This window comes from Heloderma suspectum, chromosome 2 (assembly GCF_057233095.1).
Source record: "Heloderma suspectum isolate Gila_16-S chromosome 2, 16-S_ref, whole genome shotgun sequence".
Lineage (NCBI taxonomy): Eukaryota > Metazoa > Chordata > Lepidosauria > Squamata > Helodermatidae > Heloderma > Heloderma suspectum.
The window spans coordinates 303,763,927-303,784,148 of NC_139459.1; the positions used below are offsets into that span (position 1 = coordinate 303,763,927).

At 42.3% G+C, this 20,222-nt stretch overlaps 1 protein-coding gene across 2 annotated transcripts in view; it reads right to left on the reverse strand.

Annotated features, from left to right (window-relative positions):
* PODXL2 (podocalyxin like 2) overlaps positions 1 to 20,222 on the reverse strand; it is a 61,000-nt gene that overhangs the window by 32,700 nt on the left and 8,078 nt on the right. For both annotated transcript variants that reach the window (XM_084832483.1, XM_084832482.1), the window contains exon 2: positions 366 to 656. In XM_084832483.1, the coding sequence (XP_084688609.1) occupies positions 366 to 656 (291 nt within the window). The remainder of the gene's footprint in view (positions 1 to 365; positions 657 to 20,222) is intronic.

Sequence of the window (20,222 nt, forward strand, 5' to 3'; positions counted from 1 at the left end):
TCATAAGCTTTAAAGAAAACCTGAATATGCTCACCCCTTTCCCACCTTCTTTGTCTCCAACTCAGCAGGCATCTCAAAAGCCCACTCTTAAAGTCACAAACTACAGTCATATGAAATAAGCCAAAAAAATCTGGTTTATTAAACCACAACATGAACGAGCTTCATGCTCAGGCACACAGATACAATCCTAAATTCATTTCTTTTTCATGGGAATCCTAATTTTTACTCACAATCCACAGGAGAAAGACACTGAAGCAGAAAGCCGGCTGAAAATGAAACCCCTCTTTCTTTAGCCAGAATCACATCAAGGTGATAGAATAGAGGCATTTCCAATGAAAAACCAAGGAAAAAATCTGCAAAAATACCTGATGCTGGTCCCACATACAAGCTGGAATCATTGATGTCTCCACCATCATCCCAAATATACTGGGACTGAAGAACCTTGGAATCTTCATTCTCCTCACTGGAAAATCCCGAACCATGTGAAGCTTGCAGGGCACTGGGGACAAGGTCTGACTCAGACACCTCCAAGTTGGTCTGTTCATTGGAATCCAGAGATTCTAAGTGGGATATCGCTGTGAAGTCCACCAAGGAAGTTGAACTCAGACCCTCGGTGCCAGCGTCTTCTGATACAGCAAGGTGGATGCACAAAGAGCCTACAAAGAATAAGGAGAACCATGTCAGTTTTAGAGAGTATGATGCATATGGAACCTGAAAAGAAAAATGCTAATTGAGGCACCTCAAAAACAGTCACAGGCTCCCTGGTCTGTAGGAAGCTTTTTTTTTTTTTTTATCACATTTGGCACGTTTACCACATAATAGCTGTGGATATAATATCTGGGGGAAGAATGTCATCCACCATGCACCCACTGCTGGGAAAACAATACATTGCTGCAACAGAATCAGCCTAAAGGGAGATTTTTAAACTCTGCATATTCCAGTGGGTAATAGTGCACTTTTTTGTACTGAAAACCCATTGTCTCAAAAGTCCTTAAGCTATCTTTAAAGAAAATTTGAAATGTTGCATGTGGATGTATAAACAATCATTCATCTGTCTCAGTGACGAAACGTGGATGTTTTTAATTCCCATCTGATATGGAAAAATAAATACACAGCCTGTTCTGTGTACTGATTTCATAGCCATACCGACCAGAAAAATAGCCATCCTGAATTTACAATTTGCCTAAGGCAAAGTTCAGCCTAGCAGACCAGGACTTACCTTTTTCCTGGACTGTATATTGCCACAATCACCTATTCTTTATGTTCCCCTTTGGACACAGAACTGCGTATTTCTGTTAGGTCCTCAGGTGGTCAGAACTGGCTCACTGTATGAATAGAACTTCTAAAATTCAGTTTCTCTTTCCTAAATATGATGGCACTATCAGTAACTGCCTGCTGTTCATTACATCTTCAAAATATTCTAGAGCTAGATCTTTCATTAACTTGGGAATGCAATTCCATTGCACTGTAAAATAACCCGTATCCTTGATGAGGTTTTTCTTCATTTTAAGATGCCAAGGTTCCATGGGCAAAGGATGCATGTGACCACCTCTGCCAGCTGAGACTGATAACAGACTTGACTTTGTAAGCATAGTGTGACCTCTGCAAAACTAAGAATTGTACCTTGACCCATACTATTTAAACAGCTATGCTGTGTGATCTCCTAGAATCCTATCTTTTGTTCCTTTTTGGTGGGCCGGCTTATATGTTCTGTTTTGCTGAATAAATTTTGTTTTACCGTTTATTTATACCTGGATTAAACTACAGAAAAATCCTAGATACAATTCTGTTTTCTCTCTCTTTGGCTTTTTTGTAGACTGAGCTAGGAGAGTATTGAAGCAGTTTATAATCTGACCTGTAATGTATCTTCTATAATGGGGCATATCTGATATAAAGCACATAGCCTTGTTATTGCTCAATACACATTGCTGTTGTTAAAATACAGAAAAAAGGTAAAATAGTAGGTTGGAAAGCCACATGAATGAAATGAGCAAGGTGGGCATCCATCCACTCACATCAACTTTACTTCTGACTGTTTTGAATCCCTAGGAATTCATATCGGCCTAGATGTAAAGAGGGCTGTGCTGGTAGCAACTACCGAAGCTAGACCCACATAAAAAACAATTGGCAAGTATTAAAAGGCAAAATGGGTATAGATACCCAGAGCGGTCTTTAGATTGGGATACAGGCCCATAAACATGAAAGCATGAGAAAACGGACACACAATTGATTCTCGAAAGCTGAAATCAAAGGGGGTACCTTTTTTGAGTCCTGCCTAATGCTTAGTCTGCAAGAGCTTTCCCACAACAGATTCAGCCTTATTTTTGGAAACGTTTATCACCCCATGTTCTTCTCCCTGCCCATCACAGTGTTTCTCATCTTAGATCAATACAACAAAATTAGCTAAAAGGAGATCAGTTTAGACAACGGCAAATACTAGAGATAACAGAAGTATGACAGCAGCAAGCAACCCTGAAAGAAAAAGCACTGCAGCATAAAGCAGCCAACCAAAACATCTCTGGGTATCCCAAAGGATGGACAAACCTCACCAAGTATTATTTGCACATGGTTGATTCAGTCAGTCACTAAGGCCAAAACATCCCAAAATATTTCCCATTATAGAATATTCAGCATGCCTTCATAGGTCAGATTATATCCTGCTTTCATACTCTCCTAGCTCAGTCTACAAAAAAGCTAAATTGAGAGAGAACAGAATTGGGTCTAGGATTTTTCTGTCCCCACATAACAGCTGTTATCATGTTATTATTAGCGCTACAGCAGCATCTAGAGAACCCCAAAAGAAAGGTATAAAAAACCTTGTTGTTCTGGGAAGGACTGTAAACATATGTGCAAGCACACTAGCTACATCCAAAACCAATTGATCCTATTCATCTGCTATAGCAATGGATATGCAAATCACCATGATTGGCAAGATCTCTTGTCAAGTCAAGCCATCAGCCACTCTGAATTTATCCATGACCTTGATATAAGAACAATGGGCCTAAGAGGCTATATGATGCCAAGCAGAACTCCTCTGCTGTCCAGATCATGTAACTGCCCTTAGAGGCAAAAAACAGAAGGGAAGCATCAAAACAGGATGAAATGTGAAAAGAAAACATGTTCTCAAAGGTGCCAATGATTGTTTTTAAATTAACAAACCCAACACATTTCGGAACAAAGAACTCCTTCTTGAGGGGCAATCTACAGAGAATAACAAATTTAAAATCAACTGAGTAAACAAAAGCTTTGCATGTAGATTTAAATGAATAAAACATCTAAAATGTGAAGTCTTAAAAGAGTAAAGTCATGTTAAATACTTTAAAAATACAAACATTTGTATAAAAGGAATGTATGCCCTGGCCGTGGGCTGCTAAGGTTTGGAGGTGATGAAATAATAAGCCAGACCCAGGTTTGCTTACAAGGAGACTTTATTGAGTACTTACAGCACACAGGCGTACCCAATCAGACAGCTTCTCTGAACCCAGAGCCATGGGGTAAAATGGGTTTTATACCATATATGTTAGCAGTGAGGCAACATGACAGCAGCAAGCGTTAATTAGCATTCACCTGCAACTCTCCCAGCATAGGCTAACAATGCTTGTTCCGAAGGAAAACAATCAGAACTTTCCCAGCATAGACACCTGCAGCTTTAAGGCAAATAAGCTTCACTTCTCAGGCACATCCTAGGCCCAGATAAGATACTAGCCTTCGTTAGCATGGAATGTGCTGAGGCCACGCTATCGACCTTTGACTCATCTCACACGCTCAGAGGCCCACTAGCAAGGAAATTGCACCAATAATGAACCTAAGCAAAGCATTATGGATCTCTAGGCCCCTCTAAAACTACAGGTGACTTGGTTACAGGCCTGGGGCCAATGCAAGGGACAACAAAAATACCATTGTAAACTACTACTATAAACCTAAACATAATAAAATACATACCTTACAAACCCAAATTCTAGGAAAAGGCTAACCCAGCTTTAAAAGATGGTGCCTATATCTCTTACAACAGTAGGACAACTGCATGGAGTCTTTCTTATATTACTCAAACTCTGGAGTAAAATTCTTTGACCCTATATTCATGAGTAAAGTATTACTTGTAAGTGTACTTTCCAACTACACACATTCTTTTCTCATCAAGGTGCAATGTTCAAGTGCCACCTGTAGCTTATTGGGAGCCATATAAGGAAGACTTTTTTTCATCCAGTTGTCCTGATGATGTAAGACAGACACACCATTTTTTGAAGTTGGTTTAGCCTTTTCCTAGAATTTGGGTTTATAAGGTATTTATTAAAATATATTACTGGTGACTTCATAATCTATGTGGCAAAAAATATGTTTGCTACAACACATACATGTGACAGAACCGTGGCAAATCCCAGCTCCCCTGTGCATATACGTGTAAACTACAAGTGACTAAAAGCGCATATTTGCTGCATGCCGATGTAACAGTCTCACTGAATACATGAAGTGTTTTGCATGCATCTGCAATAAAAGCAATCTTGGCCACACGATCCACCTTCCCTTTCTTCCTTGAGGTACTACCGGCACTATTACAAATACAAGTTGCCATAGTAATCCCAACACAAATTCCTAGGAAAACAGTGACAGAGTTAGCATAATACCTTTCTGTTAGAAAAATCATGTTATGTTCCCTTGCATCTTGAACCAAAAAAGCACCAATTGGTCAGTTTGCATGCAATATTTAAACCAGTGGTTCTCAGCTTTTATTGTAATAGGATTCCATTTTTTACCAGATGATATATAGCTACACTTATAGCACAAATCTAACCATGTTTACTCATTAAGAAATTTTGCTGAGCCCAACAGAGTTTACTCCCTAGTACGTGTGTTTAGGGACTGCAGTGGTAGCCAAGCAAGGAGCAAGAGTGGTTTACCAACTTCTGGTTGAAAACCTAGAAGCATGAACTCTCACTGGGTAAATCTTATATGGTTTCATGTTCCATTAGTCAATATACTGGATAGGATAATTAGCATCTCTCTCTCAAGGCAGACCTTAGAAGTAAGATTACAATGAAGGAACAATTAAGGAACTGACCTCATGAATTTCTATTCTCATTTAAATAGATCCACTGGCTTTTCTTACTATCGCCAGCTTCCCTGTACATGCTCTGTAAAAAGTCTAAAGCTTAACAAACACCAGGCACTTGTGATGAACCTGGACTTCAAGAAAGCTAATCCCATTACTGCAGGAGTTCAGTTTCTCAGCAGTTTGTTTACCCTCATTTAACACTGAACTGTTTACCCAGTTAAAACCCTTTAAGATGCATGATCCTGTTTATGAGGATAGGCTACCATCCTCAGACAGAGATAAAATTACACTACCCAAAACGCAAGAGTGAGTAGCTGTGGAAGTACCCTATTCAGTCAGCATTGGGTTCAATCTGGAACTTACATCCCTGTCTGAGTATGAACTTACCTCTGAGTATTTCAAGAGTTGCTAGAAGGGGAAATGTCAGAGAAAGCCAAGTACAGTTGCACAAAATGTGCTTTTACAAAACTGATAGATTTGAGAGCCCATAATTCAAACACTGTGGTAGATAGGATTAAACAAAAGAGAATATCCAGTTGGACTGGCACAAAATTTGTATCTGTAAAATAGAATCCAGTAATTTCAAGCTGGCCAAACCTTATCAATCATAGCCAATATTGCCCAGGCTTATCACAAGGGGGCACCATGAAAAAGTGATGCATGTGTGACTTAAATTTTCTTCCATCTATTTAAAAGTCATATCACAGCACAGCTAAGAGGAGAAGAAGAGGAGAGGAGTGAGAGAAGCTTTATCACAGCTTTAGCAATTGTGGGAATCACCCACAGAATTCAGCTGTGAAAATGGGTGCAGTCGAGGTCAGTTCCTCCTGTAAATAAGCTACCAGGGAATAAAAAGGAAATCAAAATTCTACCAATGGGAGCAAGAAGACTACAGCAGTAGGATTGTAGCATACTTTTTTTTTTTTTTTTACACAGGATGGCTATCAAAGAAAGGAAGGCTTGTTCCTCAGGCTAACAGCTGTGGGCGGGGGGGAGCACATTCCCAAGGGATGGCAGATGCAGGGAATCCCACAAGCAGTGAAACAGTAAGAACGCAAAGAATAAAACTCCCAAGGAAACACTAGTCCAGCTATGGAGCCAAAAGGAAGCCTGTCTGGAGGAACCACCTGTCAGGCAGAGGGACTGAACGAGTCAGGAGGCTTACGGCCGGAGACATATTAAGGACTAGGAGGTGAAGTGAGAGCTTGGCCCAGGAATCAAGCAAAGACCTGAGAGAGAGGAAGTCCAGCAGACTAAAAGAAGTGTTATGTGCGGAGCACCGCTACTCCAAAGAAGCCACATGCAGGGTAGAATAAATACACTACTCAGAACAGTATAGCAGCCTGTAAGCACATAGGGTGAAAGCAGGATTGAATTTGCCAATGCTCACTTTTCCAAATTAAATTACTAGGATTGTTCATGGCACAAAACTGAAGTAGAGCTATGAAACTAAGCCAGGCAGCCAAAAGAGGGGCTAATTGCTTTATAGTTTGTCATATGGCAATCCCGATATGGAGAACACAGTTCAGTATAATGGAACATGAGTGTTACTGACTGGAATGTAACACATGAGGCTTCATTAAAGTGACAAAACACTGAAAGTAGTGTAGGCCTAACAAGTCTCTCTCTCTCTCTCTCTCTCTCTCTCACACACACACACACACACACCCTTAACAGTTGTGTAGCTAACGACACCTGTTGAAATCTCTCTTCTACAAAACTATTCAAGGTTCAAAAGCCCTATTACATCTGGCCACCCTGCACTTTCAGGGCCAGCATCCAGGGCAACTATAATCTATCCAAAGAATGCCCCCTGCCTGTGTGGTGTTCAAAATGGCCTTGCAAGTATAATAGATCCAATGTGAAAATATGAAACATGCTTCCCCTATGATATTGCATCCTCCATTAGGAATTTATTTACAAATACAGTTTAAGTACTTTTCTCTTATTCTTCCCTTCCTTCTCTCAACTCCACTGTAACTCCAATACAGAACCTCTCTCCTTAATATACTAGAAACTTGTGTGTTTTAAGTATTCTTGAACAGAAACCCAGACAGTGGTGCTTAATGGTTGAACTTCTCTGTTGTGTATCCTCAATACTGATTGCTCCTTTTGTCTGACAAATTTTGCTTCTTACCCTAGCTTGCTGGAACCAGTTTTCCCTGACCTGTGGGGCTACGTTAAACTTTGGTTTCTCTTAGATCGTCTCTGTTCCCAATAAAATGTGTCAGTCAACAACAACAACAAAAGAAAAAAGAGATTTCAGAGTGGTTTGTTGTTTATTCATTCAGTCACTTCCGACTCTTCGCGACTTCATGGACCAGCCCACGCCAGAGCTTCGTGTCGGCTGTCGCCATCCCCAGCTCCCCCAAGGTCGAGTCCGTCACCTCCAGAATATCATCCATCCATCTTGCCCTTGGTCGGCCCCTCTTCCTTTTGCCTTCCACGTTCCCTAGCATCAGCATCTTCTCCAGGGTATCCTGTCTTCTCATTATGTGGCCAAAGTACTTCAGTTCTGCCTTTAATATCATTCCCTCAAGTAAGCAGTCTGGCTTTCTTTCCTGGAGTATGTACTGGTTTGATCTTCTTGCAACCCCTAAATAAAGGCTCACATAGTAAGCATGTATCTGAGAGAATTCTCAACGCACACAACCTCCAACAATAATGAGAATTTGAGATATGCCAGCAACATGTACTGACTAAACAGGCTAAGAAATCTCATTTGGCCATAAGCCAATGAGCAACAGGGGGCAAGCCCCCTCCCAAATTCTAAAATGAGGATAAGAAGTCCCTTTCTTAGGAAGAGACTGGGCACACCTAGTCTCCAACCTACATCCATGCAGGACCAGTAACAGAAGTGCCTGCCTAGCTAGAAGCCTTGAAACCACCTCCCTTTCCGCATTCCAGAGTCACAGAAATATGAAGGTGAGTAAAATACTTTTCACAACCCCCCCTCATGTGTTCACTGAATGGGAGTGGGGAAGAGCAGCACTGAATCAGCAAGCCATGTCACCAACACATGCATACCCCTCCAGTCATGCCCCCAGTGGTTGGCACGATCACTTCATGCAGTATTCTGATTGCATAGAAGCCCCTAGATGTGTATTGCTGTACGTATGTATGTAGAGGCCCATTTCACATGTTGAAATGTATGTGCAGTGCGGTTGTGGTGCACTTTGAAGTGCAGTCACTCATCATGACAGTTCCCATGGCTGCACCCCCAAGGGGATGCCAAAAATGCAGGTGGCTGTGTTGATCTACATCAACAAACCAGTTCTAGCAGTTTTCATCTCCATCAGGAGCAGACCTTTGGTAAAGCTAATGAGTCTTAACTGCCTATTCAGAACCAACCAACCCCCAAATACTTTGCATTATAACAGGGAACATATAGTTGCTGGAAAAATTCATTCCTCCACCCGCCTACTGTGAGGATTGCAGCTAAGCTCAGAGAAAACCGGGAACTAGAAGGGAGTGGCAGATGACATCAGTGTCCCTGCTAATTACAAAATTGTCCATGATGCATCCCTGAGTGCCCTGGCTCCACTACACCACTGTGTATGTGTGGACATTGGGGGTCTGGCTATAGGGTATGCTGACACTGGAGTCACAACTAGTTGGTGTGGTACTGTTCCCATCTCAGAGTTCATGAACTCAGGGAGGGGTTGATCCCCTATTGTTATTATTTTTAATTCTCCAAATCCAAGAAGATTGCCTAAGGGAGAACTTGTATTTTAAGAATTTGCTTCCAGTACCTAGATCTGGGCTTGCCTGGAAATGTTAAGAGCTGTGTTCATACTAATCTTGTTTTACTGTAGTGCAATGAAGTAAATGATGTTGATGTTTTAGTACTTACTGCCTTTTGTAGGAGCATATTATATGATTCCCATATTTTAGGAATTACATGCTCTTAATGTTCATGTATTTGAAGTTGTGATAATTCTTGTTACTTTTGAATGTGAAGAAACCTGTCAGCAAACTTGGCCAATGCACAGCCCACCCCAACTCCAGATCATTATGAACAAGTTAAAGGTCCCATGCTGATCCTTGGGGAACCCCGTTTCTTACATCTCTCCATGGTAAGAACTATCCATTTATTCCCTACTCTTTTTCCTGTTCCTTAACTAGTTAGTGAAAACCAAACAAAAAGCTAACAAAAACAAATCGCTCTTCCCAGCCCCACCATCTCATTCACCTATCCCTTTTGCTTTGTCTATCTAGCTGGCCCTGCACACAAAATGAGTAGCATTTCTGAGAAGTCCTTTAAGTCCTAGATTTAAATTTCTTACCTAGCAACCTGAAAGTTGCTTCTGTAACTGTATGACCCAGTTCACACATAGCATTAATTAACCCATGATTTGCTATGGTGCATCCTGGGCACATTCCAAAGTCATTTGTGACACCCAAACCCAGACAATATAGGTTGATTGTGGGTAAACAACCCACAGTTAACCTACAATTAGTAGTTAGGTTAACTGTGGGTTGTTTAACCAACAATTAATCTATAGTGTCCAGGTTCGGACATCTCAAAGCAACACCTAATCAGCTTGATCAGGGACTGAATATTCAGCTAGGCCGCAGAACGCACCCAGCATGCACTGTGGCAAATTGTGGATTAATGAATCCTTGATTAACCCACAACTTGCCACCATTACATGCAATCAGCCCCTATGTCTAAATTTCCCCATGCCACTGGTACGAACATGTACCACAACCACTGACTCCTCCAGCACTATCGTTCATTTAAAGTTATAAAATCAACTAGCAGCCTGACATAATTTACCCCTTACATGTCTATATAATTCCTATAGCATCGAAGAGCTATCCTCTTTATGAATAAAGGATGCATGCTAGTAGCATCCAACTGCCAGTAGTGATATGACAAATGTTAACCTTAGGATTAGCCCCTGCGTGGTATTTTTGCAGTATTGCAACCGAAACTCTCCCCACGACCTGAGTTCAATCTCAGCGGAAGCTGGGTCCCAGGTAGCCGGCTCAGGTTGACTCAGCCTTCCATCCTACCAAGGTAAAATGAGTACCCAGCTTGCTGGGGGAAAGGTACTCATGACTAGGGAAGGCAATGGCAAACCACCCTGCTATAGTCTGCCATGAAAACGCCAGCAAAAGCGGCATCCCTCTAGGAGTCAGCAATGACTCGGTGCTTGCACAGGAGGAACCTTTCCTTTCCTTTTCTGCTAATAGGTCTTCTGTCAATTAAGTGAACTAGCACAGAAATGTTTTCTTTCAAAAATGAACACATGATCAGTTAGGGATCGTCATGCCTACAGTGGAAAAAAAGCTAGCAGTCTTATATCAGCTGCATATAACAAAACAGGCAGGGAACATGCCCCCAAAGTGTAGCTTATCATACATTCATAAAATGGGAATCCAAATATTTACATAGTATTAGATTAGGAGTGCGCAACATGGGATCTCCCATTACCATTGTTGTCATCCACCCCACCCCTGGCCATCAAATTTTCCCAGCCTGCAGGGATGATTAACACAACAGACACAGCAACTTTAGACAATCATGAGATTTGAGTGGATATTCTACCTATGTTTAGGAGGAAGCAAATACTACCACAATGCTAGCGTCACTACAAGGGAGATCTTAATGCCAGTGCTTTTTTTTTTTTTTAACTGGGATGTGGGAGAGCCAAGGGGGATGGGACACTCAATTGCCATGGTTTGTGGGAGGAATGCCATCTGGATTTATGAGAATGAATGAACAAGCAAGTGGTGTCAATACTGTATAAGATGGCTGATGTGGAAGCACTTCAACCTTCCCAACCAAACCCTGGATCTCAATAGTCTGCACCATCTCAGCCTATGAACCAGAACAGTGTCACAGCAGCAAGTGTAATCAGCTGTCCCAAATACATGTAATAAAGAAAGAATTTCCTTCAAGAGTCAAGCTTTGTCCTCTGGCAAATTCCTGCCACACAGAGATATGTAGTACAGAATAAAAGCCCTTCCTCTAGGTTCACAAAACAAAGAGCTAGGAAGGGCAGAGGATCAAGCCTCACTGTTTCTGGCCTGACCTCCTCAGGAACAGCAGGCTTTAATGAAGGTGAAGATCAACTGAGAAAAAAGTTTGGCCATTCAGATTCTGGATCAGTCACTATCTCTTAAATACACAGATGAGGAGTGAATGTGGAGACTGCTGTAGACATGGTACCTACTGCCATATTAAGGGTGCAATCCTATGCATATTTAGATAGAAATAAGTTCTACAGCTCCCAGCATTCCCCAGCCAGCCATGCTCATTGGGGAATGCTGGGAGTTGTAGGACTTATTTCTGTATAAACTTTCATAGGATTGTGCCCAAAGTGTGTGTACTGAAGCAAGGGGAGATTCTATGTAAATGAAAACAACAAAGAGTCTTGTGCCACATTAAAGACTAACACATTTATTCTGGCATAAGCCTACAGCCCACTTCATCAGATGCATGGAGTGTTAGTGTTATAGAGTTACAATACATAATGTGTCCGTGGAAGGGAGACTTTCGGCCAGTCACTGACTCTCAGCCTAACCTACCTCACAGGGTATTCTGAGGATAAAAGGGAGAGGAAGATCATTTGCAACTAAATCTAAATAAATAAATACAGAAATTACGGACTGTGACAATCACATTATTAACAGTGTTCATTCACACTGTAGTATCTGCTGATAACACAAACATCCTGACATTAAGCCAGTTAATGTGTGTGGCGTGGTAAAAAAAAAAAATCCTTTATCCTGATTCAAGCTTCTTGTGAATTATAACTCTCTCTCATATCCCTTTTAAATTTCTTTGTTCAATAATGATCACTTTTAAGATCAGTGACAGAATGTCCTGGCAGGATTACATATTCTCCCACTGGCTTTTGGAATATTGCCATTTCTGATGTCAGATTTGTGTCCGTTTATTGTTTTCCATAGATGTAGAGACTGGTCTGTTTGCGCTATATAGAATGCAGAGGGATGTTTCTGAAAGAAGACAGCATATATCACATTGGAAGATGAGCAAGTGAATAACCCCCTAATGTTGCGGGTGACGTTACTGGGTCCTGTAATAGTGTTTCCAGAGCAGATATGGGGAAGTGTCATTGCCTAGGATGGGCTGATGGTATATTTAAGTGGTTTTAGTTGGGAACTGGAGGTGGCAAGTGGTGTTTTGTTGTTTTATCTTATACTTTAAAATGTATTTTATAATAATACATCTATACCACTAAATATACTAAAAACCCTAAGCAACTCACATTAAAATATAATATAACAATAGAGAAAGATAAAAATAATAAATAATTAAAACATTAGAAACATTTTAAAACATTACGATACAATAACAGTAAAACATGGTGGTAACAGAGTCCCTCACAGGTCAGGGAAAGCCTGTTGTAAATACGTGTGTTTTCAAGAAGCATTTGAAATTTGCCACCCATTCTGCCTCTTGAACCACACATAGGAGAGTGTACCAAAGGGTGGATGCCACCACTGAGAGGGCCTGCTTGCATATCGCTACCTGGCGACATTCCATTGGCCATGAACGACCAGTAACGCCTCCTCAGAAGATCTGCAGGGTCATCTCACTATATAAAAGGGAATATAATCCTGATCCTGAGTCATTTAGAGTTTTATATGACAACGAAACCTTGAACGTGGCTTGGTAGCTAATGGGCAGCCAGTGCAATTATTTTAATACAGAATTGATGCTTTCGAACTGTGGTGCTGGAGAAGACTCTTACAAGTCCTCTGGACTGCAAGGAGGTCAAATCAGTCCATCCTAAAGGAAATCAACCCTGAGTGCTCATTGGAAGGACAGATACTGAAGCTGAAGCTCTAATATTTTGGCCACCTAATGCGAAGAGAAAACTCCCTGGAAAAGACCCTGATGCTGGGAAAGACTGAAGGCAAAAGGAGAAGGGGACGGCAGAGGATGAGATGGCTAGATAGCATCACCGATGCAATGGATATGGACTTGAGCACGCTCCGGGAGAGAGCGGAGGACAGGAAGGCTTGGCGTGCTATGGTCCATGGGGTCACGAAGAGTCGGACATGACTGAACCACTGAACAACAACAAATATCTAGGTGCTCCACTAAGCATCCTAGATGATGCATTCTGCATTCTGTGAGGTTTCTGAAACTGGGGGAGGGAACCTGGAGAAGGGTTCCATGCTAACCTGCTTCTGCTTATATCCAGCTTTAATTTAAGAGGCTCCCCCCAATTTGTGTCCAAGTGTTGGTCCAGCAGATGTTACTTAAAATAGGGAGCTGGGTCGAAAGTGGTCATTTATTGATAATCACTTGGGACCAGAGAACAATGACCAGCCAAGGGAAGCTTCTGCAACTGGTGTCCCCTTCCATGACGGCTTCATTCATACAAGTTGCTGCTGGTAGGCAAAGTCAGGCTGAGATACGCAGGAGCTCCCCTTAGATATCAGCAGCTTGGGGAAGAGAGACTGTGCGAGAGAAGGATAGAACTTAATAACACCATGAACAGTGTAGAGAGAGTGAACTGTTCATCAAAACACAAGAGCTGTAGTTGGATCTGATGAAGGTGACTGGCAACAAACACAAATGGAAAGAACTACTTCTCCAGAAAATGCATAATTGGCTTATGGAATTCATTGCTACAAAACACTTAGATGGATTTTTTTAAAGGATTAGGCAAGGTTGTAGAGGATTGCTCTGTCAATGGTTATTAGATATGATAGCAAAGAATGGAACTTCCATGTTCAGAGGCACTATACTTCCAATTACCAGAAACTGAGGACAAATGGGTGGCTGTGCGCATCGCACCCCATTTGTCAATTTTCCAGCGTTATCTGGTCACTGTAACCGAGCAGACTGTCTCTGCAACAGACTGGCCTTCAGTATGATCAAGCAAAACAATTCTTATGTTCTCACTGGCAGAAGGTTACAAAACTGATTCAGAATTAGTGCTAAAAACAAACACTTTGCCAACCCACTATTGTCTTTCCTCTGCTATTATCTGTGTTCTTTCTCACAGAATGAGAACAGGGGTGGGAAGAGATTCATTTTAATCCCAATTTAGATAGTACAGGAGGAGCACTTAGAACTGTTGAAGCAGCAAAGGAGAAAGCCTGGCTTTGTGAAAACTGAGAAGCTGCTTGCAAACACCTCCTTTGATCACAAAAAAGACAAAATATGCCTCTTTTCATAGGGCTGATAGAGGCCGGCAACATCCCACAGAAAAATGATTTTAGTACAAGGAGGATTTGAAGGACTCATAGGCTTACAATCTCAGCCACCCTCTTCCAGTTATTGTTTTCTTCAGCACATCACAGCTTGACTGTATTAGGACTGTGAGTCGGCACAAACTTTGTGCCACTGTGATTTGACACATTCCTTCTGCAGTCAAAGCAGGAGCAAGATAAACAGTTTGTCTTTTCACAGAAATGGTGTGGTATGAGCCTCCGTGCTTACACAGCTTCTGCAACAGTGCAAATGCTGCTTAGTGAACAGACATCATGCTTGCATGCATTAGTAGTGCACTGTATAGTGCAGATTGCACACATGGATTGGATGCTCATCTGGACTGCAGGTTTGCACCAAGACAGACACAATCTCTGTGGTTTCCATTGTGTACACAGAGAGGGCTCAGAGCCCGGACAGAGCTCTTTTGTCTATCACCCCATAATTATTACAAAGCATCTGACCCTGATACTTCCCCTATAGGAAATGAGTCCTGAACCCCTATATCTACCACCCCCACACACACTTTTGCTGCCAGTCTGATTTATTAGTAAAACATTCTAAATGCAGGATTAGGAAGCCCAGCAGAGCAAACATTTCTAATTAGGACTACAGAAAACACAGTTGAAAGGTCACCATTCCTCTGGCACAGACCAAGCGGGGAGAGAGGCAGACACCCCACAGAGATTCTAGCACACCAACATTCCCAGGACTTCTGTATATTTTCTGGGCTGTTGGCAAAAAAGGGACACAAATGTTAGTTTAATGACCCGTGATGTAGCATTTGGGACAATCGTACATTGACTGGTGGAGGATGCATAAGATTGTAAACCAGCAGTTCATTGGAATTATCTTTATGCTTAAAATCAAAACATGCTTTTCAGCATTATAATCCAACCTCTGCCCACCTGTGTCAGCCTATAGGAAGAACCTGCCAACACGTGCCCAGGTTTTTCCATTCCAAGGTATACAAACATCTATTTTGAAGTACAATGTCCATGCATGGACATCCCAGGAACCTAAATAAGGGTGAGGGCAGGGCAGAAAAGAGTCTCTGCTGACAGTAGAGACCCTCTGTCTTTGCAGGAAAACAGCAAGGGAGGCCAGAACAACCCCCACCAAGCCTCCAAGACTGCCTTGAGATGACTGTAAATGTATACTTCCCTAATGCCCCTAGGGAACATCCCTGAGAGCTGTCAGCAATGCAACAACCCTAGACCTGGGTCTGCAGGGTAGGCAGAGAAAAGGTGCTGGCTGGGTAGGAAACAGCCCAAAGAGCCAGCAAACAAAAGACGACTGGGGAGGCCAACAGTAGTCCCCAACACCTTTCAAACTACAACACTAACCCTTTCAGGGTCCTGTTGTTCACTGGTTTGCTGCCATGGAGGAGAGCTTATTTTATTTATTTGTTTGTTTCATTTCTATACCACCCAATAGCCGAAGCTCTCTGGGCGGTTCACAAAAATTAAAACCAAATGGCACACAATAAAACAATTTAAATATACAGAACATTAAAACCACAATATAACAATACAACCACAATAAAACCTAGCAGCAGTGCAGGAATTTAAAACACGGATTTAAAACAGCAAAACTAAACGTCTAGAAAGCTAAAATGCTAAAATGCCTGGGAAAATAAAAAGGTCTTCACCTGGTGCCAAAAGGAATACAATGTAGGTGCCAGGCGAACCTCACTAGGGAGCTCATTCCACAGCCGGGGTACCACAGCAGAGAAAGCCCTCCTCCTAGTAGCCACCCACCTCACTTCCTTTCGCAGGGGCTCACGGAGAAGGGCCACTGAGGATGAACTTATGGTCCAGGCAGGCACATATGGGAGGAGGCGATCCTTCAGGTAACCTGGCCCCAAGGCGTTAAGGGCTTTAAATGTTTATACCAGTGCTTTGAACTGGGCCGGGAAATGGACTGGCAGTTGGAAAAGTACTGACGTAATATGAGCTCACTGGCCAGTCCCTGTTAACAGTCTTGCTGCCCTATTTTGGACCAGCTGAAGTTTCCGGACCATTTTCAAAGGCAGCCCCACGTATAACGCATTGCAGTAATCCAGACGAGAAGTTATCAGAGCATGGATAACTGTAGCTAGGCTATCTCTGTCCAGATAAGGGCGTAGTTGGTATACCAGCCTAAGCTGATAAAAAGTGGTCCGTGCCACTGAGTTCACCTGTGCCTCAAGTGACAGTTCTGGATCAAAGAGCACCCCCAAACTACGAATGTGATCCTTTAGGGGGAGTGCAACCCCCTCCAGAACAGGTTGAATATCACCTAGCCAGGCAGATGAACCACGCACTAACAGTACCTCCATTTTGTCTGGATTGAGTTTCAGTTTATTGGCCCTCATCCAGTCCATTACCGTGCCCAGGCACTGATTCAGAACAGCCACTGCCTCACCGGGTTTTGATGAGAAAGAGAGGTAGAGCTGGGTGTCATCCGCATATTGATGGCACCTCAGCCCACACCTCCGGATAACCTCCCCCAGTGGTTTCATGTAGATTTTAAACAGCATGGGGGATAAAACAGAGCCCTGTGGAACCCCATGGCACAATTGCCATGGCACAGAGCAATAATCCCCCAGCACCACCTTCTGGAGTCGGCCATCCAAGTAGGAGCGGAACCACTGGAGTGCAGTGCCTCCAACTCCCAACCCAGACAACCTATCCAGAAGGATACCATGGCTGATGGTATCGAAAGTCGCTGAGAGGTCCAGAGAATCAATAGGGTCGCACTCCCCCTGTCCCTCTCCCGGCAGAGCTTGTGAACAGAAAATATGTACATGCTCCTGGTAAAACAGAACATGGCATCCCAGCTGTTCCTTCCTCCTGTGTAAATCTGCCCTAGCTATATTCATCCAAATGACATATGTGAACTTATTTAACTGATTAAATTTAAACTTATTAATGTATTTAATTTGCCATTTAGAATTGCGTGCAGATTCACAAAGTCGCCTACTCACAGAACCTCATAATCCCATTATTCCTCATTTCAGGCCATTTCAACACTCACAGTTTGCCTATTTACCCACAACAAACCCAGCCACACTAACAAACCGTGGTTTGTTGACCATGAACAACCCAGAAAAAGAATCCATGTTTTGGAGTGGTGTAGTGGTACATTTTGAAGTGCGGGTGCTCATCATGACAATCTCCATAGCCACACCGCCAAGGAGAGTACAGAAATTCAAGCAGCTTCATTGATCCATATCAACAATCCAGTTCTACCAGTTTTCATCTCCACCAGGAGCATGTCTTTTGTAAAGCAAACAAGTCTTAATTACCCATTCAAGACCAAGACACCCCAAAATACTTTACATTACAACAGGAACAATATATTGTTGCTGGGAAAATTAATTTCCCCAGCTACAGTGAGGATTGGAGCTAATCTCAGAGGGAACAGAGAATTCGGGGGCGGGGGCAGATGATGTCAGTGTTCCTGCTGATAAAAAAATGCTGGTGCTGTGTCCCTGCAAGCCCTAACTCCACTACACCACTGATAGTTTGTTGTTGGGTTGTGAACTCTGGGTGGTTTAAACCATGAGCTGTTATTATGTGTGAACCCAAAACTGTGAGCTGTTCATGGATTGTTTCGCCAGGCTACAGAGGTGGCAGGCAAGAATGGTAAAACAAAAAACTAGCCATTCTACATGCCAGTACTACAGCGCCACAACAGCATTTGGGATACAGGGAGGGAGCAGGCAAAGGACGAGGGAAACAAACAGCCCAGGGAGTGAGAAAACAGATCATGCTTTGTTTGATCATCTGCCAGACAAATCCTGGGTAGGGCAACAAACCATGGGTTATATAAACCATGGATTAGCATAGCATTATGTGCGAACCAGCTTCTGCTCTGATCTAAACTCTGTCACTTGCAGCTCCCCCTTGGGGTATGAACAAAGTTATGTAAACCTTAAGTGCCTATAATTAAAGGAAGATTTCCTTTAATTATAGTACGGAATTTGCAGCCACGCTTATTTGCTGGACTCGAACAGATTAACTAACTAGGAATTAGACAAGCAAAGTAACTGGAGGGGGGAAGATGCATTTAATGCCACTTGGAACTACATAAGAACATAAGGAGAGCCCTGGTAGATCAGACCAAATGCCTATGAAGTCCTGCAACCTGTTTCCCACAGTGGCCAACCAGATGCCTCTGGGAAGCCCCGAAGTAGGACATGAGCACAATAGCGCCCTCCCTCTTGTCCCCAGCAACTGATAGTCAGAAGCAAGTGCCTCTGATACTACAGAGATCATATAATACAGCCATCATAACATAAGAGCATAAATAAAACATAACTTTTATTGTGCAACCGCCCTGCCTCATTCATGGAATTTTATGGAGGGTCCAGACAACAATGTCTTCCATTTGTAACCCTCTCTCCCATTTTCCCACCACTTCTTCCATCCTTTTTCTTACCACAGAAAATTCATTAAGGAGGGAAAGACGGAATAGCTCCACAATGTCTTTTGATTGTTAGCACTAGGAGTTGTTTTTCTGGAGGAATCCTTAGTTTCCAGAGTTAACCTGGCACCATCTATTATGGCAAGAGAGCCCATCTTTACTCATGACTTCTACAGTGAAAGACAGTCCGTGTCTCCAGAGGCAGCAGGAAATTAGTTCAAGTCTTTGAACTGTCACAATCCTCACTGGTTATTAATTAGACTAAGAATTTAGCTAGCTCCAGATTGCAGCTGCCACCCCTCATAATATTATTTAGCAGCCATTACATGAATGAGAGCCCCAGGGAATTCCAAGGACCAAGAACAATCTTGTGCTTGGCAGATGGAGGATCACATTATGGCAAGTTAAAAGCACCACTTCTAAGGGAAGAGAACCTTATATTGGCTGAAATGAAATTGGACAAACTATCCTACTTATTTATTTTTACTTGATGGCATTACAATGCCATTGTAATTGTAATTAACAATGGAAGAATAGCTGCATTAAATTGGTGTTGTAGAATGATAGTTACAATCCTATGGCCATTTAGTTAAGATGTACGCCTCACTGAGCAAAGGGGGACATACTTCTGAACAAGTATGAATAGGATTGGGCTCCCCATCTTACAAAGCCACAATAAAATTAGTTATTTTTAACCTCACAACTGGAAGACAATGATGTCCAGACGTTGACTGAAAATTTATTCATAGAATCATAGAATAGTAGGTTTGGAAGGGGCCTACAAGGCCATTGAGTCCATCCCCCATATTCACCACATGACCATGGAAAGCAACACATTAATTATGTACGTTGTTATTTGCTTTTCACAGCAAGGGTTAGGGCAAGACAGAGGTTCAGTTTGGACAATCACATCTCAGCTTCATAAACTGAGATATGAATGAGACTTCTCTCTGCATGCTTTCCCCTTTGCAGAAGTCACAGTTATACCAGGAAATCTCTAGTTAACCATGGTTTCATCCAAACAAGGAAACTATGGTTTCCAGCTTCAGAATAAGCTTGGTTTAATATCCTGGCTTGTTCCAAAGTTGGTAACCATAGTTTCCCATTTCATCTGAACAACGGAAACTATGGGTAGAGGCTTCCTGGCTTTGTGATTGCTTGTGCCACAAAGGGAAGAGTGAAGGGGCCTTGTGCGCAGGCAAAAGGCTCATTCACATCTCCAATATAAGCCAAGATATGATCATCTGAACATGGAAATAATACCCCAATCACTTTCACATCTGGAGTCTTCAAACACAATCCCTGCATTGAGCAGGGGGTTGGACTCAATGGTCTTATAGGCCCCTTCCAACCCTACTATTCTATGATGCTAATAGTGAGGCTGTTTTCTATTTTTTTAATTTGCAAAATTAACAATCTTACTAGAAATCATGGCTAACGTTCCCTGGTTGTGGAAGGAATTCAAGACGTTGGGCTGGACTGGGGGAGAAAGTAGGAGGCTCAAACACTCAAAAGCAGGTCCACTCGTTCTACCATAATACTGTAATCAGTGCCAGCTCC